The sequence below is a fragment of the Drosophila tropicalis genome, unplaced genomic scaffold (genome assembly GCF_018151085.1).
Source record: "Drosophila tropicalis isolate 14030-0801.00 unplaced genomic scaffold, ASM1815108v1 contig_694, whole genome shotgun sequence".
Taxonomy (NCBI): domain Eukaryota; kingdom Metazoa; phylum Arthropoda; class Insecta; order Diptera; family Drosophilidae; genus Drosophila; species Drosophila tropicalis.
The window spans coordinates 1,288,121-1,310,371 of NW_027173176.1; the positions used below are offsets into that span (position 1 = coordinate 1,288,121).

The window sequence follows — 22,251 nt, forward strand, 5'->3', positions numbered from 1 at the left end:
AAGAAACTTTCGGTGGCTACAAAATTAAACATTTTTTAAATAAAATAAAAAAAAAAAAAAACGATTTGTGGTAACTTTTTTAATGAGTTTTTATTGGCGGCTAGCTAATACCGGCTATATTGATCGAGGCAATATCCTGTTATTTGATCCGATATACAATCAAACACATCGAAGGCCAAATCACAGCTTTCACCTTTTTGTGGCAATCGTTTGCGATTTACATGATACTTATTCGTCATGGCACGCAGACAGAGATTAACCGATCTCAGCGTGGCCATAAAAAATCCATGCTCGTGGACACCCTCTGAATAAAAGTCCACCAGACCATCCAGTGTCGGCCATCCAAATTTGTCAATGGCGTTATTCTTAGCGTAGACACAGTGTAGCAGGCACTAAAATCCAGCCCACCGCCCCCGAAGAAGATCAACAGCCCACACAAAAAACAAAAAAGATAGAGAAGGAGAGGGAGAAACATGAAAAAAAAAAACACACACAAAAATAAATTGCAATGGCGGCCATTCAATTTGCTGATGCATAAAAGCCCAGCTAATATGTATTAAATGCAGCCATAAAATTCACTTTTCAACCATCAAATTTAAGTTGCTGCTGACGCTGCTTCTGAGCTGCGTTCGCTGTGAGTTTTGTGTGAAAAATCTACGGTTAAGCTTTTCTTTCAATTGTTGTGGAAAACCCTGACTTTAGAAGCTTGTGGGAGTGCAACAAATGTGACTGGGTGGCAAAGGGATGGGTTCTGGGGACGGGTTTGGGGGGCAGATGGGGGATGTACTTTGTTTAATTGCATGCCAAATCAATGGCAGACAAACTCGACAAAGTCATATTGTTACTTTGGGCTTAACATTGAACTTAATTAAGCGTTGGAGATGCAGTTTTGCTTTATGCATTTCATTAACATGAAAAAAAAGAGAGGAGACCAAATAATTCTAATATTTTTCAACTCTACCCTTGAAGCATAAACCGAATCTTCTAGTTATGTTGTTTGTTTTTAAACTTACCCCAGCTATGCGTTTATCTTCTAACGGTACCAAAGTGGGATGATATATACCCGCTTTGGCTATATCCAAACGTTTTATATTTCTCATTAGTCGAGCCATTCGTCTATGTGGTTCGGGCTCATCAAAGATAATATACTCATACTCACTGCCATTACTGGGAGGCGAGGGGGCAGGAGATGCAGGTGAAGGCTGTGACTCATCTAGTTCTATAGTCGTTTCACCATGTATCGGTGGCCATTCCAGAGACTCTATGAACTCAACTTTATCATCATTGACATCTATAGGAGGCTGACTATGAGAGACCTGCTCCTTCAGAATTTCATAGGCCTCTAAGGGTAAATGGGTAATGTTTAATTATAGAATTTACATAAGGGTATTCTTTTTACCCATACTAACCATTAACCAGTTTATTTTTGACCTCATCTTGACAATCGCCAATCACTGATTCCACTCTTCTAGCTGTTCGTGGTGGATTTAGACATCGAGCCTTTTTCTTTTCATAGCGTATTATATAGCCCAGAGCATTGATCGATGTGATGAACACACAGAAAATTTGCAAAATTTGCCAAAGTTGTGTAATTTTCATATTGTACAAAAGGAAAAAAAAAAAAAAAACTATATCTGAGCTGAACCGAACACTTTGCCTGCTGTCAATTGAATGAATGAAAATGAAAGCATTTTCACTTTTCATCCAAACACATGGCAGGATCGTTGTAGTCCCTCTCTACTGCCCCACGTCTCCTGCTGGCCTCCGCCTTCTTCCCTAGTTGGTTGGAAAGCATAATTCCAGTTTTGCTCTTTGGTTATGTGGTTCAATGGCAACTGGCAATAACCTGCAACCTGCCACAACTGGTTGCACATTTCCCATGCGTGCAGTTGCCTCCAAAATTGACAGTTAGAAACTTGTCCTTAGACCAAACATGATCATTATGAACATGGCCATTGGCTTGGCATGATATCTTTTCGCTTTGGATTACATTTCATTTGATTCAACTCTACAATAAACATCAACAAACATTGCCTACAAAACAGATGTTATTGTCAATTCGCCTTATTGTTCATTCATTGCTTAGAATTCATCCGCCACAGAATCACGATTCAATTGACTGCACAATTCGACCACAAAAATATGTTGGGGTTGGGTCAGCCAACAAAGTCTTCCGCATTAGTTCGCATTTTTTTTTTTTTTCTTTCAGGGGAGTTGAAACTAATTTGCATATATGCGTAAAAGGTATGACCAAAAGTTAAGCTATAATAAAGATTATCAAATGCGGCAGTAGTCATAAAGCTAAGAACAAACAAAGAGTGCCCAAGAAGAAGAAGAAGTATCATATTCAGCCAAGCGATGCCTTGACTCGAGAATATTTTCTTTCTGCTCTAATCAAAAGGTTTGACATATTTCCCCTACACTGTGCCCAAAAAAATTTTGGGAGAACAAGCGGATCAGTTGCTCCGAGGCCTCACAATTCGAAAAGGATTTCAAAAAAGGGCGAACAACAGTAAGCAGAGGAAACTTTGTCACATAATGTAATTTAAAATCCATTCCAGAATTATTTTTTGTACAATTTTGTGTTTCAAAAAGTAAATTCATTGCATACTTTAGGGCGAAAAGGTTTCCCATTTCACATCACGTAATAGAAAGTACAAACCAGTTTTGTTGTACTAAACTATGGAAAGATTTGTATTTAGTCAGCTAGTATGTACATATATACTTTTGTTTACTAGAAAAGTTTTTGGAAATTTCTGTCAGTGTAGCTATGAGAACAATGGCCAATAACTGTACTTGAAATTGGCTACCTTCTATAATTATGCTTCATTAAAAAAGAACGAAGAAGTTCTTTAAAAGTTTTCAAAGTTTTTGGCACATCCTAGGCGGAAATTGTGTCGACTTCTGGTCGAGGGGTGTAATTGCATTTAATTGCATAATGTGCAGAGAGCCTAAGACACTGACCTAGACTCGGACATGGAAAAATTGAAAGAGAGAGAGAGAGAAAGAGAAAAATGAGAGGGTAACAAATTTATAATAGCCCATAACCATAATCAAGATCTCTCTCCCATGGGAGAACGGTGTCTCTTTTGCTCTTTGGGTGAAATAACGGAGGAATGGAAACATTGGAAATTGTTTGGTCATAGATCACCCAGGAAAATTGTCAACACAAACAACAAGCAAGCAACAAGAAGGAGAATAACAACAACAGGAACAACGTGAGCTAATTGACAGACAGCTTCAGGCACGATTTTCATTCTCCCGGCAATATACAACAGCAACCAACCAACATTCTCTCCCACATTTCGAATCGTTTGTCCTCCTCGTTCTTCCTCACCTTCTCTATGATTCGTTGCAATTTACTGAACATGAAGCCTGGACAGGAAAAAAAGAAGGGAAGTACAAGAAGCCAAGAACAAGCTGCTGCTGCAGTTGCTTGCGTGTCCATCATTAGAACAGATTCTCTCACCTGTCTGACCCTCCTGCCATCTTCCACCTTCCACCACCTCTCCTACACCTGTGCATTTTATCGTCCTCTTCTTTTCTTCTGTCTCTCTCTCTCTCGCTTGCTTTCTATCTCTTTCTCGACAAACATTTCTTGTAACGCAATTTGCACACAAAACGTTGTTGTTGTTGCTGCTGCTGTTTCATCTTCGTGGCTTCCATCACTTTGGGTGGGTGGTCAGGTGAGACAAGTGCCAGCAGTAGCAGTAGCAGCAGCAGCTGCTATAGCAGCAAACCACAGCACGAACCACTCGAACCGCTGGCCAGCCACCGTTCGGTGATTCGCCTGAGAATTTGTATTTAAATACAAAAGCCTAACGCTCTAACCCATTCAGTCGTCATTGTCGCGTTGTTCTTAAGCCAACTCGGTTCGGTTCGCCATTGTATCGGGGATAAACAAAAAAAAATTGTTGTTCTGACCCCTCTTACTGCTGCACAGGATGCTAATTTGATTTGATTGGCATTCTCTCCCTTTGCTGCAGTGTTGAAAGTTATTCTTGTTTGTTTATCATAAAATGTTGCTGCTACTGTGGCTATGTTTAAGCGCTCTATTTGGCCATTTTAGTCAAACGGTTTATGCTGAAATCGAATTCAATACCATTAACGATGATGGATCCTATCAATATCGGTATATCCATACGCCCAAGTGTTCGAAATGTGTTAAACCCTCCAAGTGCAAATTGGGTTTTTTTTTTCTTGTTTTTATTATTTTATCCTTTTTTTTTCTTGTTGTTGTTGTGTTAAGAGTTAAGAAAGAGTTTAGAGACCAACTTGTGTCTCGCAACTGAATGTGCACAAAGAGAGTTCTTTGAGAAAAGACAGACTTATGGAGTGGCTCTTTACCTGGAACCACTTCAGAAAGTCTTGAAAGGTCTTGGAAAGTCTATGTTTTAAGTGTGAGCTTAAGGACTATTATAATTGCAAAAGTTTTCGACTTGACATAATTTCTTTTTAAGGACTTCTTCACCACATTCTTCCGTTTCCCTTCTAAAAAGAGAACGTGTTCATATATTTGATCTTCTTCAAATTGGTTATAGACTATGAAAAGGGAGTTTCTTTTTTATGTTTTACTACTCTTAAGCTTAACAGATCTTCCCCGAAAATCTTTCTTCAGAAAAGAACAAGAAATTTTTGCCCTCGATGGCATCGTTAAACATTGTAACCTAGGATCAATTGTCCAATTGTGCAATTAAATATACAACAAAAAAAAAGGGTAATAAATATTGTTTTTGTCTGAGTTGGAATTCTTTCTATATCGAAAAAACTTCAACATTGAAGAAAGAGTTAGAACATGAAATCCTTTTTGTGGCCATTTATAAATGAATTAAGGTATGGAGTCCATTGGACACAAAGAACGCTACTTTTAAGGAATAAGTTAGAATGGAATATAGTTTAGTTAAAATAATTTTGTTTTACAAATTTATGGCAACTTTTTCAACTAATTGCTAACATCTCAATTTGTAATTGTCTATTTACCTTATTCTCCTTCTTTGTGTTCGTTTTGCCATGGATCATAAATTTGGCCAAATCATTTAATCAGAAAAGATTTCCCCCTCAAATACATAGCTCCTTCCCTCTCACTCAGTTTCAGTTTATTGTTTGGAATATTTAACACCTTTTGAACGGCGTTTGGCAAGCGTAACAATATCTTTTTATTTATCTCTCTCCCTCTCCCTCTTCATGTTTCTTTCACTTAATGTATATTTTCTTTCTCTTTTCTTGGACTTACAAATAGACATGCAAATGATGACATTGGCGGCTACTATCATAGCGCCTCTGGTACTCCCGACAACATAGTGCGAGGTCGTTATGGTTCGCGTAGTCCAGCGAGCGGCCAAATCGAAGAGACTGTCTATACGGCCGGACCACGTGGGTGAGTAAATGAAGACACCAACTGCCACCTCCTCCTCACGCTGAGCCTCCACCAGCGATCTTCTCTCTGAGCTCATATATCAACAGCGGCAGGCGCCACTGAAGCATAACTTTGAGTTGGACGACTTCAAGTCGCAACGGTTCTAACACATTGAACTACGTTTTTTTTTTGTTGTTTTTGTTGTGTCTCGTTGTGTGTTTTGTGTGTTGCCTAAACGTTTTTCCATTAAGTTCAAATAGTGGCAAAACCAAACTGTTTTTTGTTGCAATCTCCGGTTTGGGGGAAACGAGCGAATGGCAAAAAAACTGTTAACAAATTGCTTAGAGTTTTAGTGCTTAGGTAAATTCTGTACCGAGAGAGATCAAACTCTCTGATTTCTGTCTGTGTGTGTGTGTGTTTTTTTGGATGTGGTAATCAATGTAATGACAAGATTCAAAATATGATAAGTCTTGAGAATTGTTTTCGATTTGATGGGAACAAAAGGTGTCTAATTAATTAATAATTTCCCTCTACATTCTCCCACAAAAAGCTTTCGTGCGAATGGCCCGAAAATACATCGAAAAATGGATTTGGCCCAGTATCCGGTACGACCCAGAGGAAGTCCAGATGATCCGCTAGCCGATCCATTTGATGATCCCTCATATAGTTTTAGTTTTCGTACAGCCGATCAATCGAGAAGTGAAGAGAATGATTCCACAAATCGCATAAGAGGTAAGTAGGAAGGGGAAATGCCAAATTGAAATTCTCTACTAATTCTAGACTAAATTAGGCCTCTATTCCTATTTGGATGATGTGGGTGAACGACATAGTGTACGCTATGCAGCTGGAGCTGGCACCGGATTTGAGATATCCAATGCAGTGCCCGACAATCCTTCGAATGTTGGCTATTCGAATCCATTGTACAAGGCCCATCCCAAGACAAGGGGCAAGATGTCCGTACAACGTGGGCCGGCGGGAAGTTATAAGCTGATAGCCGCTGGTCCCGATCATCGTAGGGCTGAGAGCCGTGCTCCAGATGGTTTGGTTAGGGGCACCTATTCCTTCCTGGATGACAAGGGTGTTCAGAGGACCGTGGAGTATATAGCTGGTGCAGGCATAGGCTATAGAGTTGTCCAGAATCGCATAGGTCCGGGCACTCATATAAATCCTTCGGTGGCTGATTTTCGTTTGAGCGATACAGATTTTCGTTTGGCCAATGATTTTGGTAGGGGAGCAGGTGGTAAATTAGGTACGACAGGAAGCGGTGGAGGAGGAGTGGGCATAGGTGGCGGCAGTGGAGGTAGTAGTTCTACAAGTGGGGGTGGTGGTAGGGGACGCACTGGCTCAACGGATTACTTGAAACCAGGCGGTGCAGGAGGAAGCCCAGGTGCTGGTGCTGGTGCAGGTCCCGGGAATGAAGAAGAAGCCGAATCGGGGATTGGGATTGATGGCGGTAATGGCTTAAGTAGCAGCTCCAGTGGTTCGGTTAGCGCACAACGAGGCAAAGATGATCGTAGAGGTTTTCCAGCTGGCGGATCAAATCGTGGCAACACCAGATATGGTTCAGGGGGAGCAGGAGGAGGTGGGAGTGGAGGTGGAGGCGGAAATACTGGTGGTGTCTCAGGTGGTGGCAGTCGAACTTCAGGCAATAGAATCAATGCAAGTGGCACAAGAAATCGCAATAGATTTAGCAATTCAGGTTCCGGTTCTGGTTCCGTCTCATCATCACGTCGTGGTGATTCATCTGAAAGAGAATCTTCATCATCATTTGGCTATCTACCACCCACAGCTGGAGGTAGTGGTGGTGGTAGTGGGACAGGCAGTGCTTCAAGCGGTCCCGGTGACAATTACCATCTCAATGATGATGATGTTGGCAGTTCCCTGCCTCCATTGGTCACTGCAAACCATCGTATATTGGAAATCGATCGGGATCGCGAATGGGTGCAACGTCATCGCGATTCCACGGTGATTAAAAATGTGGGTAAATGGTATGTGGGTCTGCCGCCGGGTCAAAGTGTAAGGGCCCATGTCCAGAATATTGACATTGTGCCGCTGGGCGGACGTGTCTCTCTGTCACCATCCGAAGCCCTGAGGCAAGATGAGATCAATGAGCTAAATGCCTCCAGAGAGCATTAACACCCACCAACCACCACTACACACTTCCCCTTATCGACTTAGTTTAAGTTTAAACATTGTTATTTAAGTAACTAACTAACTGTGCACAAGTGGGCCGATCATCGAAACCAGAAGAACCAGAAATACATTTTTGCCAATCTACTCTAAAAAAAAATAATCATTTACAATACGACTTTGATCATACCCATCAAACAGCAAAGGAAAGACATTTTCAGAAGATCGTCTGAAAAATTCTTTAAAGACAAAACTATTCCCATTTTTTTTAGGTTCTCTCTTTTCTTCTTCCATCTCTGATAATTTTACAATAGAATAAAGTTTTTTCTTTTCTGTGGGCTAGAGAACTTGAAATGCATTGCATATTTTTAGGCAAGAACCACAAAAGTTATCCATTTGATTTTGTCTTCCAATAATCTACTAAAGACATCGAACTGTAGGAAACACTTTCTGGTAAGATTGAATAATGGGTTTTCTAATTCTTTCTATATTTTAAGTTAAATGTTTTAAATATAGAATATTTATACAGCAACTAAAATGTGCAACCCTCATAAAGATTTTGGACAACAAAAAGGATTTAAAACTTTTCATGGAAAAACTTGTTAGGTTTTTGCTAGTACATGATGACAAACAAAGTGACAAGTATTGAAATAGGAAATGGATGCAGGTTATGATAGATATAGACACATCAAAGCGGAATATGTAATAGGTATAATGACGGTTATGCGATACTCGTGGCTCACAAAATCTAACAAGACAACAAGTTGTATGCCAAGTTTTGCGGTTAGCACAAATATCCTATAAAACTCCCTACTCAAGCGAACTTTGATTCAGTTAAAGATGAACATCTGTCACGTGTTACTCTTGTTGGCCATCTGCTGTGGCTTCGCGCATGGAGCCCAGGTCTATATGGAATTCAATGGCCATAAATATGCCTATAATACAGATAAAGAAGCATTGGGCGGACATGCCCTATCGCCCAATTACGATTATCAGGATCAACAATATCTGACGTCACTTCCTTCATCACCTGCTTCTGCTGCTGCCACTGCTGTTGTCCGTGGCTATAGTCCTCAACAATTTGTTCAGCAATCTTGGAGTGATATGCGCAGACATCCCAACACAATCCAGATTCCCTACCAACACCAACAACCTCATCAGGAGCAATTGCCACATGCAAGGCAAACGGGTCCAAATTTTGATTTCTCTACCCATCAAATGGCTCACTCACAGCATACCGATCAGGCTGGACATATTGTGGGTAAATATTCCTATTATGATGCAGCTGGTTATCATGAGCTTAGCTATAAAGCCGGAGCTGGCATTGGATTTGTTGTCATGGGTGGTAATTTGGCCAAGGCAACGGAACAGCCATCACAACTAACGGAAATCCAATCGAATGACTTGAGTTCCGCCACAAATTTTGGTCATTTGCATCGAAGATTCTTTCGCAAATAAAAATAAATGAAATAATTTAAATTATCTTTTGTACTTTGGTTTTAATGAAACAATTTATATTAGTTGGCAGCTAAGCAATCAGACTGTCGCAACTGTCATGTAGACCCGTGTACGTGACCTGAGAACGGAACGCGAGTAGATAAATCGTTTTTTAGTCCGTTAGATCAATCGGAAGACACCAAAAACTCGATAGCTTGGGGAGGGGAAAACCATAAACCTGCAAGTCATCGATGTGACTTAAATAAACTGCATAATGTAAAACCATCCATAAAATGAGAATAAAATCTCATTCTATCAATAGCTGACAAAAAAATTAAAGAAAAATACTTCAAATTGGAATACCAATTGGGATGCCTAATAAAAGTTATATAACATCATAATAAAATATCATTTGGTGAATTGATAATAAAAATTTATTAGTCAATTTCAATTTGAAGCAGCTTCTATCTGTCATCTGCCATTCTTCTGTAAAATGTAAGCTAAAAGAAAAAGATACTCTAAACAAATAAAGCTCTAATAGGATCACATAAGTCTTAAGGATATTTATGAACTAAAAATTCATTGTTAGCCAATAATTACCCCACCCCACGCATAAAATTTGAACGTTTTCCATATAAATTTGTTTTGGCCACGTGCTGCTGCAGGCTTCAAGCATAAACATTTGATAATGCCTAATTGATTTGCCGATCATAAACAATTAGGTATTTGTTGACAAAATGCTTTACATTTATTATGGGCAAGGTGCATCCCGACAAAAAGCTAAACAAAAAGGAAACAAAAAATGAAGAAAAAATTAACATTTCGAATGTTAAACGCGTGCGAGCACTTGCCAAACAATTTTTTCAATTGAACGAAAAGCCTTGGGGCCGTCTCGCATCGTGGCCTAAATAAAAAATCACAACTAAAAGGCACAAATACCCAAAAACAAAAATATTTAAATTTACAGAAAATAAATATAGTAAAACAAAAACAAAGGCAAAAACCTTATGCTTATAAATAATAATCATATTTGGCAAAAAACATTAAACGAAAATTGTGAAACAAAGCAAAAAAAAAAAAAAACCATAATAAAGTTTCACTGAGAGAATTTTTTGTCAACACTTTGTGGGCCATTAAAACATACTTTTTAAAATTGTTTTTTTTTTTCTTCTGCTAAACGAAATGTTCGTTTTAAGAGCTATTATAAAACAAGTTCCTACGCACAACTTTCTTTCAAATTTAATGCTCTTAAAACAAGTAAGACGAAATTAATAATAATAAAAACTAAAGTGACCTGGTTAGAATGTGACTTACTTTAGGGCCAAAGTCTAATGGTAGAGAATTGTACATAGTTTTGCATTATTTTGTATTTGGTCACGTTCTCAGCATGATGATGATGAGATATATGTAAATATATCAATTCAATGGGGAAATGTGTGGCTGCTATGTGGGAATAAAGTGTTTGCCAGCTATAATTGGGTTAGCATAATCGCACAACAGCAACAACAATAAGCAGTAGTCATATATTAAGGGAGATGTGATCTCTCAGGTGTTGCGGCACATTCATTCACTCACTCACTAGTTCATAGAATAAACAACGGTTTGGTTGTTGGCTAAAGAATTTGCCTTCTCCTTTGCCTTGCCGTCTCCCGAATCGTGTACATATTTTGTATTCTGTTCCCGTTGGTGAAGGTCAAACTTAATTGGCCTAGGCCTAGGCAACGACATCATCATCATCATTATCATTATCATGATGATGACGATGACGATGACGATGGAGCTCCTCCTCCTTCTACCCAGTTTTGTGCAGTAGTCCCGTTTTGACTGCATTTAAAAATAGGACTCAAGGTCTCTCTGTTCTTCTTCATGCAAAGAGCCCAGAGCAAAGGCAGCTCTGATATCGATGGTTCCAGCTGTGGTTTTTGCTCTCACCCCGTTCGATTTATCGCCTTTTGATGGCTGCATTCCAATTGTGTGTTGTTTGTTGTGTGTGTGCGCAGAGTTTTACCCGCTAATTTTGTATTCGTACACAGAGTCGAACCTATAAATCTTATGGCAATTTGTTGTTGCTATTGCCTTTTTTTTTTTTTTTTTTTTGTATGGTTTTTTTTTTTTATTGATTTCTACGTGTGCCACAAAAGGTCGTAAGTGCTGTGTAAGTGGGTAGTATGCACATGAAATAATTCCTTTGTTTTTTTTTGTTTTTTAGGGTTAATCGAGGAAATATGTATCGGCTTAGCTGCAGGCAGCATTCAAATTATCATAAATAAACCTGTGCGTATTCGCTTTCAAGTTGCTTGCCACTTGGGGGCAGTTAATGAAGACTTATGATGGCTCTGTCAATTGCAAATGGAAATCGATTTATATACGAAAGAAAAACAAAAGACTCAGGACACGAACTTTTATCTTCCTCGGGTTGGCTCAGGCATTAAGCGATTACACTGTGACGCCTACAGTGTTAATCAAATAAAAGGCCAATCAATTTGTATAGAAATTCAAAAATGTTCGAAAATAAAATAAACTGAATTAATTTTATAATAATAATAGCAATAAGAATAAATAAATTCAAATTCAAATTAACTTTATTAATGTATAGTGTAACTATGCCTTTTGTTTATAATTTTTTTGTAGTCGCAGGCGAAACAAAAGACCTAGAACACGAACTTGATCCAATTATGTGAAATTTAATGAATTGGCAAACTTTCTAACAAGTTCAGTTCGCAAATCTTGTTTGACAAATTTCGTTTTTTTTTTTTCCACTATTTCACTTAAGCCTTTATGTTTTCTGATAGGCTTATGTCATGTTACATGACATGTCATGCGTGTCATGCGTCCCACACAAATAGACACACGCACGAAGGCACACAATGAGACACAATTGGACAGTTTCTTCACACCAAATTGCTAATCGGCTGGGCAACTCTTCATCTCCACCTCCACCTAAAGCAATGAAACACTCAATCAAGCCAATAATTGACCAATTAATCAATGTCCAAACGGAGGAGTCAAAAAAAAAAAACCAAAGAGATGTTCAGTAGCTCTGTCAGCGACCTAACAAGTTTTCAGTTTTCAGTTAAAACAAAAGCGACAAAAAAAAAAAGGCAGCAAAGAAGTGGGAGATAAATGATTTCCATCAGTCACACAAAACCGAAAACGAAAAAAAAAAAAAAAAACGGAGCAACATGAATTTCAATAAGAAATTGAGAAAAGATGCCCGCCCATTGATAAGCTTTAGGCCAAGGCGCTACAAGGTACTCGCACTCGCACTAGCACTCGTATTCGTACGTGTCATGGCATATCAAATTCTCTTGACTTTAGCCACTCTCTTTCTCTCTCTCTCTCTCTCTGTCTCTGTTTCCATCTGTCTCTCTCTCTGTATATTTCTTAGTCTCTTGGGCATTTCTTTTGAACTTCTGTTTTGCATGGCTAATGGAAAATGTTATAAAACGGACACATTGGGCCCGGGCACGAATCAGTTGATCTTCAGCTGTTAACTGGCTTGGTTCTAGATTGGAGGTGCGTTTCCCCCCATCCCACATATATAAATTGTGACCATTTTTTCATGTGCTGTGTGTGTGTGTGTGTGTCTTTTGAAATTGTGCTGTGCGTGTTCAGAGAACAGAGAAAACAACAAATAACAAGCTAAACAAAAAGGAGACAGCAAGAACAATCGTAAATTGAAATCTTAAAAGGATTGGATGTTTTTTTTTTTTAAGTGTGTTGTTGTTGCTGCTGATATTGCACGGTGATAACTGAGAGAATCTTATTTATTCATTTTTGCAGTTCAAGGACAACTACAGGACAAAATAAAACAAAAACAAAAAGAAAAGCGACAGGCAAACAAATAAAAATGCGCTTCTTTGTTGTAAGTTGAGATAAAAAATTAATTTTTTTTTAAGTTGATATTATTAATTTTCTTTGGTTAATTATTCCTTTATTAATACATTCATTATTTTGGTCTTTTTTTTTTTTTTTTTGTTGCTGCCGTTGAACTCATTAACTGACCCCAAGAAGTTCGTGTCTTAAGTCTTTTGTATCGTCCTATCTCTCTCTCTCCCCCTCACTTGAAATTTGAAACTTTCACTAAGCGACAATTTTTTTTTTTTTTGTGTTAAATTCTATTCTAGCCTAATTGAAATTCGAATTTGTGGCATATATGCAAATCTATGACTTTGACTAGCTCATTAAAAATCAATTTGAAAGCCACAGAAAGAGAGAAAGAAAATTGATTTTGGCCAGAGAGAAAGGTTGTTTATTTTTTTTTTTTTTTTTCTGTTTTCTTTGAATAGTTACAGTAACTTTTATCTAAATGGTCTTGGTGTTTTTATTTAGATTGTAAGAATTTCGGTTATTTGATGTGGGAATTATTTAAATTATTCGAAAAGGTCAATTTGTTTGGAAAATGACACTAATTTGTATTTAGCCCGGATTTTTATTTACATTCTTTGAAGTTTTCTTTGCTGATAAATGGAGTAAAATAAGCTGACATCTAGACTTTAATAGCTTCTAGTTCTCCCCTTTTTTTTTGTCACCATAAAGTTAAAATATTTGAATACTAAATATATCAGCATCAATAGAAAAATCTGTCAACTTAAGGGCTTTGTTTCAGATTCCATTGGTCTAATATGATTTCAATAGGGGAAACTTATAAAATGTGGCAGACTTTTTGGCAGATTAGAAAATTATGAAAAATTACCTAAGAATTTTCCTTTGCCTAAAAAATAAATGATCTGCCCCTTACAACAAATTATATGAATTTTATTTTAGGATACAAAATTAATCATTTCCTCTCTGTTCTTTTGAGTAAATTGATATTTCGCGGGAGTGTGTGTGTGTGATTCTTTATTATTTATGATACGTGATACTATTTTATAGGCTCCTACACTCCTTTATATGAAAAGTGAAAATGAATCATTATTGTTCCGCCATTCATTCAATTATTCATCAGGGCATCAAAAGTCTTAAAGAAATTAAAAGAAAAAAAAAAATTTAATAACTCAATTTGGGACATGGACAATAATTAAAATTCAAGCATATATTTACAAGGAAAATACCATAAAAAAAAAAAAAAAAATAAAAAGACAATTTAATTATGATGCCGGTAGATCATAAAATTAATATTCTTCAAGCATCTGGAAATCTAGGCGTGGGCCATAGAATCATTCAATACATACGAACATGATATAAAGAACAGAAAGTTTTTCCATTTTGTTCAGAACATAAATCAATAAATCGATAGTGTTTTTTTTTTTTTTTTTTTTTTGTATGACGTTAAGGTTCTGTGGGTTACACCAACCCCAGAGCATAAATTCTATTCTGGTCGGTCATTTGAGCTGTTGCTGTTGCTGCCCACAGATTTTGACTATTGGCTCATTAATCTTAACTCTGGAATTGATTTGTACCGATAAACGGCGGATGGCTCCTCATCTGCATATATAGTATAACGAAATGATCATTTAACTTTATCTTCAATCTTAAAACAACCAATCAGACAGACACACAGACACTTGAGATGGTACTTCTCGGGGCTATATACATATATAAAAAAAATGCTGCATAAACTTTGCATTTCGAGTTATTAACCCAGTTTATTTTTGGATAAATAAACACACCCAAAAAAAAAAAAAAAAAAAACCAAGATAATGACAACAACGACAAGTCTCTGCCAACTTTATGGTCAATAAAAAGAAAACCGTATAATATAATAAATAAAAGAAAGCCATTCAGAACTACACCTAAAAGCTAAACATTTACATAGAATGCAATCCAGCTTGCAAATCAAAAATGAATCGAAATTGAATCGGTATTCCCTTTTAGCTTTCTAGCAGAACTCTGATAATGATGGCTTGTTTCAAGTTACCTTTGGTGTCTTTCTGCTCTGATCTGAGAAAACGTAACAGGTCAATGACTTGCCAAGATACAAGCTCACACGAGCTACAACTTCAGTTTCAGCTGCGGCTGCGGCTGCGGCTACGGCTACGGCTACGGCTTAGTGACATTTCTTTTTAGCTTGATAGATGGGCGTTTTGCTTGGGCCAAGTCAAGTTAACGGGTCGGTCGACCGCCCGGCCAGATTGCGTCAATATTGATTTTTGCCAAATGCTCAAACAGAGACAGAGACAGGGACAGAAAGAAAGACCACGAATGAGAGAAAGAGAGACAGAGACAGAGAAAGATCATAAAGAACTTAAATATTTACACTGAGCAGAGAGTTTCACGATATTCTTTCTGGTTAATACCGATAATCCCCCCACACCCAAATCGGCCCCCTTTATATTTTGTAAGTACTTCCAAGTGAAAAACCAAGAGAAAAGTTGTACTTTAAACTGGGCTTGGCTCTCACTTTTTGCTCACTTGTTCTTTTTATTTTATTTTAATTTTTTTGGCTCAAGTTTAAAGAAATTATGCAAATGCCTTTAGACAGCTGAGCAAGAGCTAAAGAGAGGGGGCGAGGCAGAGACTTTCGCAAGACACTTGACCGCATTTTTTGTCTTTAACGTCATGAGTATTTAAGAATCAGAGAATCTTACCATCTTACCTATGTCTCTATGCATATATAAAACCAATTTCACTATGTTCTCTTTAAGGAATTAAACTTAATTATATTCGCGTTTGCTTTAAATGGCCAATAACTTGTTCAAAAAGACTTTACTTATTAGAATTTAAGAATGTGTTAATTAATGAAAATGCCATACATGGTAAATATATTTCTCCCTCTCATCGCATGCATAAATTGGATTAGATTGATCCAACAAGGGAAAGGAAACTGTGTACAATTAAGTAACAAAAAGTATTCTTCCAATTAGCTTATTTAGCCCATCTCCCTTTTCATTTATTTTTAAGATTATTTTTATTTTCATATGTCTTTTTTCTTTTGTAACTTTTCATTTTAGTTCTCAACACTTTTATTGGCCACTTTGGCAGTGGGTCATCCTCATTCAAATGCTGCAAATGTAGAGTAAGTTGATTTCTCTATTTTCCAAACTCAATTCAAGAAGATTATTAACCCCTTGCCTTGCCTTGCCTTGCCGTGTGAATGTGTCATTACCTTTTTGCTTAGTAGAAATTTGTTGCCGCCTGCTACCTGTCTCACTCTCACTCACTCCTATTAATTAGAATTGTGACTAAAATAAAAAACCAAAACAAAAATCTTGAACTCTAAACTCAGATTAAGTGTGTGACTAAGATTTTTATTAATTCATTCTCCCAATTTGCTAACCCACGAAAAACCAAACAAAAAAAGAGAAAAACACATAATAAATGAAACCCATCCATTTGACCCATATTTCTGCATTTAGTTTTAGTAGCCAAAAACAATCGAAAAACAAAAACAAAGAGAGCAAAACAAAAACAAAATCCTAAACTTTAAATTACAGAATACAAAAGCAAAGACTGGTCAAATTTCCGGAAGAGTTTGATCCAAATGTGGCGCCTCCGACATCAGAGAAAACGGATGAGGCGAAACGCATTTTGGAGCAAATAGCCAAAGTGAACGAGGCATTTGGCTATGTGAAGAAGCAGCCAGAGCAGCCAAAACTGCCGCCCATACTTGATTCCAGTCAGTACTTATTTCCCAAGCCCGCTTATACACCATTTCACAATCAGCAGCATCATTTTACCGGTGGTAATGGTCAAACTCTGCTGGAACCCTCAATAAGGGCTGTGAAGTTGACTAGAAATGTGGGGGGAATTAATTATAATGTGCCCTCGAAAACGCGTCTACCAAATGTTACCACGGAGCACAAAGAGAAACCATCTGCAGCGCCATCTCCAATGCCAGCTTCCTCTTCGTCCCAGCTTTATTTTCGTCCGAATCGTGTGATTGTACCGAAACCCGTATCAGCTGAAGAAGCTCAACAATTGCCAGCCCATTTTGTTATACCAGTTCATCTTTATAAACTGAATAAAGAGCAATATTTGAAGGAGCAGGCACCGCAGGAGTATCGCATTAAGGGCTATAAGATCATTGGCGATGTGGATAGTTTCTATGGCAAGGCCAAGTCGATGCTTAATGATCGTAGTCGGGCAAAACAGGGCAAATCTACGCCCAAATATCATCTGTTTTTCTTGCCACGTGAATTGGCTTTAAATGAGGATGGAACACCCAAGAGAGGCAACTCAACAACGACTACGACAACAACAACCACAAGACACCCCACATTGATAAATTCGAAAGAATCTCGGCTGGATTCACGTGAGAAACCTGTACACAAACCGCAATCCATTCATTTACCACGACAACAGCCAGAGGCAAATAGTTTGAATGCCAATCGCAAACGTGTCAGCAGTTCCACTGCGAAGCCCACTAAAGCAAGTGCCAAAGAAGTACAGCCATTGGTTAACAACAAGGTCACCTCGGCCCCAGTTCATATCCTGTCAACGTTGCCTCCATCGGGTGGTTTGTTGCCCAATCGTAATCGTTTGAATCCCTTCCGAGTGCCCAGCGTTAATCTGGCCGAAATGCAGAATCACACATCTATGGCTATAAAAAATGCTTTTACAAATATCTTTAAGATGCCCTTCCAAGGATCACCACTGGCCCCAGCTGTTGCTGCTGGCTCCACACCAACAGTCGTTGTTGGCTCTACGCTAAACCAGCAACAGCCGCAGCATCTGATGCAGGCAAGTTTAAGTGACTCACAGGACTATAAATGGGATGACGAGAAAGAAGGAGCCGGCGATGGAGATAGCGATGGTTTTAATGATGATCTGGATACCGTAGAGAATACAGCAGCGGAACAGGATAGCAGTACATCGGCGGAGAAGCATCTCTTTGCCCATAAGGCTCATCATCTGATGCAAACAGTGGGCCAAGTGGCCACAGCCCATCAGTCTACCCAGAAGCAGGCTCTACGTGAAGGTGGCATCATCATTCAAAGGCTAAAGGTACGCAAGGGAGGCATTGCCATTGCTGGACCGGGAGGCGTGGCCACTGCTGGCAGTGGCGGCACAGCTATTGTCGGTCCCGGTGGCTATGCCTTAACTCATCCACGTAGTCTAACCATTGCTGGCCCCGGAGCCAAAGTGATATCCATACCACCCGAGGTGGATCTCAAGGATGCATTGCAGCGTACCAATTTGGAAGCCAAGAGTTTTCCACGCGAAGGCAAGGTAGTGGCCACTGGGCCAACTGTTTATTATGCTCCACCGACGGGCACAGAAGCGAGCGAGTACGATGAGGAGGCGGAATTTGAGTCTGAGGCTTAATGTTTATTAACTATTTTTGATTATTTAAAAAAAAAAAACAAAACAAAATACAAAAAAAAATGTCGTTTTAGCCTATATGTGTATGTATATTTAGTTTTCGTAATTTGTTTCTTATTTAGAAACATTTAAATAAATTTTTATACTTATATATATTTTTTTAATGGTATTTTTGTGATTGTTTTGTCATTTGGCTGGCTTTCCATTCCATTTGGTGTATTAAATATGTATATATAGAAAGTCATACTAAACCTTAACCGAAACGTAATCCCTTTGCTGTCTCTAACACACACACACACACACACACATACACACACTCAACTAATATGCTGTATATACATAAAACTGCAAACGAAATTTTCACAAAACTAACAGCTTTTCCCCCCCCAAACTCTTATTCCCATTATTATCCTCCACCTTCCGAAAACTATCCTACAACTAACAACAACTATAATGAAAATAGTGCTTATTGGCGTACTGCCAGCTTGGAGTCTTGGCCACCAGCCACTACTGGATCATTGGAGCAGCTCATTGCCAATCTACAGCCATACGGAGCCTATCAACTGCAACTGCAAGCCCAGCCGCAGCCACAGACCCAGTTACAGGCGTTGCAACTTCAACCCATAATATTCCTGCCACAAGGTTGAAATTTTATTTGTTTTTTGTTTTATTTGATTTTCATAATATTTGAAAATCCGTTAAAACGCCATTTCTACACAGCTTACGTAATTTTACATCGTTTTCTACATGCATTTCTACATGCGTTTTACAGCAGAGACAAGCACCAACTCACCGTTAGCGAGTACAACATCCACCACGACGGCCACCACAGCCAAGACAACCACCGAAAAATTTGACGATGAGATTGAAACATTGGCTAAATTACAACAAGCCAAGACACCAACCAACAAAGAGCAGCAGCATCAATTGGGCGATTTAAAATCAGATGAGAACCTTAAATCGGCCATTAGCCAAATTAACACGGATTATGTGATAGAGGAAATAATAGCCATACCTGGCAAACATGTGATATCATCTACCACTAATAGCCAGCAGTTGAGAAAAATCCAAAATAAAAAGAAGAATTCATCGCCATTGAAATTGAATGCCATTAAGAAGCAGGCGGCAATGGCAGCGGCATTAAAAGTGGAGGCCACCGGCAGAACAAGCACCAATGGTGGGAATATACCACAAATACCATTTGGCAATTATTTTCTGCCTTATCAACCACTGCAAGCCAAGGCCATACAAGGACATAAGCAGGCTGCTTTGATATTAGAACCGCATTCCAAGGCTGTGGTCGGCAATGGAGGCACAGCCATCTCGACGCCCATTTCCAAGGCATTGCTAAAGAAGGGCGTGCCCACCAATGTGTATTTTAATCCCGAATCTGTGGCCATAGCAGGGGTGGGGGGTAAAGCACATGCCACTGCCGATTTGGAATTGGATTTGTTTAATTAGTAAACACAAAGGCTAAATATAAAAACGAGGCAGCTTCCTCAAGGGCATAAGTATATCAAAAATATACATATATATAACTAAGTCCTATACAATCTGTAGATATTTATATACATATATATATGTGTGTGTTCCTATGTTAAGTAGAGGCCTGAATATACATTTTAGTGTAAATAAATGTTTAAGTAATTTGTATAAATTATCTGATTTTAATTTGCTTTTAGCCAGCTAATCCATTTTGTAGATATTGTTGCTCTTAGCTTAGCTTTCACCCATTACACAAACTCTCTATCTTATTCGCACAAGCACGAGTACACACACCTACACACACACACACACACAGACACACACTCTCTCTCTCTACACCATCTATAACGTTTATATATATATAAATCTTAACTTAGACACAGATCGGTAGCAAGCCCATTGAACTACTATGGTGGCCTTAGAGGGCAATTGCTACAATTGCATCCCCAAAGAGATGGCAGCCTGGCCACCTATATACTCCAACCGCAAGTGAGAGCTGTGCCCAGAGATCGGGACGCAGATGACACCATTACCATATCAGCAGCTGGCATATCGTCCGTTGCAGATGCCAGTTCCTCCAGTGCTTCATCATCCATTTCGGCCAGTGCCAGTGACTTTAATCGCATACAATTGGCAGCCGCCCGTCTTGTTGCCATTCAGGAGATGGCCAAAAGGAAGGGCTCCTTTAGCGAAGAGGATAATAAAATCTATGCCAGCAGTTTGCTCGAACTGGGACAGGCAGCACAAAGTTTGGCCCTGCAACAACAAACGGGACAGATTAAGGATTTCAGTGTGCTCCTGCAGCCGGAACTGTTTCCCATACCACAAAAGCAGCCCTCGAATTTTGGACTCGAGGCATCGGGCATTAATCCAGCAGATCAGAAAATAGATGAACAAAAGCTGGAAGAGGTAACCGAACAACAATTGTCACCGGATGAGTTTCTGCCACCCAATCAAGAAGATCCCTATGAGGATGTCAATGACAGTGTGGCCATAATGGCACCCAAAAAGATGCAGCCGTGGCCGAAGCCAAGCCAGTGGGTAAGTCATAGTGGAAAATCAACCATAAGAAGCCTCAACTCATTGTCATTCACTATTACTCAGGTCTCTCCATTGCCGGTGAGGGCGGTGTGGCCTCATCTAAACCCAATGCAGTTGCCCTTTCTGGGCGCAATGGTCTGGCAGTTGCCTCACCCAAGGCCACAGCCATTGCTGGCGTCTCACCAGAGGAAGCCGCCGCTTTCAGCATCTCATTGCCCACCCGTAATCAATTGGTCATCAAGACGCCAAACTCGGCGGCGGAAAAGGCTAGCGACGACTACGACTACAATGATGTACCCATAGCTGCTGCAGTGGCCCGCTTTCCATTGACCCGCGAAACCCCATTGGTCCCCATACGCATCTCTGGCAATGGTGACTCCTTGGTCGATCAATGGCGTACAGCCATTGCCGAGGAATATGCCGCTAGGCAAACTCAAGCAAAGGTCAAATCGCCACCCAAACCTTTCATACGCATGGCCCCCAAGCGGCGTTTGCATTACGAATAAGTCCTAAAAAGGATTTTTCAGACGAATTTCCAATGACAATTCTATTCTATACACTAAATGATTAGAGATATATATTTTTTGTGTGTGTGCCAACTTACCAATTGCCAATAATAAAAAAAAAACCAAACAAACAAGCTACTTTTGACTACCCAAATGAAATTGAAGAGAAATGAAGGCGATCGAAATAAGTCTTGCTTCTATCTATTCTTGTAAATAAGTGATCATTTTCAGAATTCTAGAATTTTTTGCTCTTCTGTGACAATTTAGATTGAAGTCCAAAAGACATAGATACACGAAGTAAAGAGATTTTGATTGCTCTTCTGGTACTTTATCTTGTCATTTAATGACTAAATGTTCAATTAGATTTTTCTATATAATATATATATATGATGACTATTAAGATTGAAACTTGTAGGAAAAACTTTTATGGGGTTTCATTTCGCTACAACACACACTCACAAAACGCAATAAACTTCTCTCACATCGTAAAAGTCCAATGAACTCTTTTTCATCTCTTTTTATCAATTTTCATTGCCTGACTTGAGGCGCTGATATCAGAAACAGAGAGAAAGAGAGAGAGAGCGAAAGAGAGACGTCCGAGTTTAAGTCTAAGGCAGAGACATGTATTTAATTGCTGCGGGAAGTGATTATATTTTATAACAAAAATAAATTTTCATCTACAACGACAAGAAGAGAAGAGGTGAGACAGGAGTCTAGATAGAGAAAGGGAAAGAAGTGGAGAACTGATCGGAGAATAAAACGCAAGCATGTGCAAATCTTGATTAATCTTTTCCGCCAAGGCATGGAGCATGAAAATAAATTATCTACAAAGACAGAGTGGTGCAGCAGGAGGAGGATCACGTTGAAGGGAACGAATCGGTGGGACGATGATAAGTGGGGAAGAAGGCATTCAATTTGCACCTGAACCAGTTCCCCCCTAAACTTGGTCTTGGGCTTGAGTTTGTGCCTTGGTCTTGGTCTTGGGCTGTCAATGCGGCTTCAATGCAGTGGCCATGGCCATGCTTGACTTCTATTACGCGGCTGGTTTAACATTCTCCAAGAAGTCCAACATCTACGTTGACCATCTGCCAT

At 39.0% G+C, this 22,251-nt stretch overlaps 5 protein-coding genes across 5 annotated transcripts; 4 read left to right on the plus strand and 1 right to left on the minus strand.

The window, feature by feature from the left end:
* Positions 1-104: 104 nt before the first annotated feature.
* On the minus strand, positions 105-1,599 carry Obp73a (Odorant-binding protein 73a). The gene is made up of 3 exons (XM_068293035.1): positions 1,410-1,599; positions 1,014-1,342; positions 105-392 (listed from the first exon to the last, which is right to left on the minus strand). The coding sequence occupies exons 1-3, from the start codon at positions 1,597-1,599 to the stop codon at positions 105-107; spliced, it is 807 nt and encodes a 268-aa protein (XP_068149136.1).
* A 2,257-nt stretch (positions 1,600-3,856) lies between these two features.
* Positions 3,857-8,303, plus strand: Cpr73D (Cuticular protein 73D). Its single transcript, XM_068292665.1, has 4 exons — positions 3,857-4,132; positions 5,240-5,377; positions 5,907-6,088; positions 6,147-8,303. The coding sequence occupies exons 1-4, from the start codon at positions 4,020-4,022 to the stop codon at positions 7,490-7,492; spliced, it is 1,779 nt and encodes a 592-aa protein (XP_068148766.1). The 5' UTR covers positions 3,857-4,019; the 3' UTR covers positions 7,493-8,303.
* A 23-nt stretch (positions 8,304-8,326) lies between these two features.
* On the plus strand, positions 8,327-21,159 carry LOC137579139 (uncharacterized). Its single transcript, XM_068292839.1, is given in 5 exon segments — positions 8,327-8,743; positions 15,817-15,881; positions 19,990-20,615; positions 20,618-20,653; positions 20,717-21,159. Coding segments are annotated over 5 exon segments (1,587 nt in total).
* On the plus strand, positions 16,304-18,130 carry LOC137579114 (uncharacterized; the record flags this gene model as incomplete). Its single annotated transcript, XM_068292810.1, has 1 exon — positions 16,304-18,130. A coding segment is annotated over one exon (1,827 nt), but the record flags the coding sequence as incomplete, so codon positions are not given.
* LOC137579115 (uncharacterized) lies at positions 19,016-19,588 on the plus strand (the record flags this gene model as incomplete). Its single annotated transcript, XM_068292811.1, has 1 exon — positions 19,016-19,588. A coding segment is annotated over one exon (573 nt), but the record flags the coding sequence as incomplete, so codon positions are not given.
* Positions 21,160-22,251: the final 1,092 nt, after the last annotated feature.

Bases quoted from the DNA above. Each gene is read 5' to 3' on its own strand.
- Obp73a (XM_068293035.1), bottom strand. From the start codon at position 1,599: ATGAAAATTACACAACTTTGGCAAATTTTGCAAATTTTCTGTGTGTTC. The intron at 1,343-1,409 runs GTTAGTATGGGT...ATTTACCCTTAG, and splicing joins CAAAAATAAACTGGTTAATG to AGGCCTATGAAATTCTGAAG. The intron at 393-1,013 runs GTAAGTTTAAAA...GCTGGATTTTAG, and splicing joins AAGATAAACGCATAGCTGGG to TGCCTGCTACACTGTGTCTA.
- Cpr73D (XM_068292665.1), top strand. From the start codon at position 4,020: ATGTTGCTGCTACTGTGGCTATGTTTAAGCGCTCTATTTGGCCATTTT. The intron at 5,378-5,906 runs GTGAGTAAATGA...TCCCACAAAAAG, and splicing joins TATACGGCCGGACCACGTGG to CTTTCGTGCGAATGGCCCGA. The intron at 6,089-6,146 runs GTAAGTAGGAAG...AGACTAAATTAG, and splicing joins TTCCACAAATCGCATAAGAG to GCCTCTATTCCTATTTGGAT.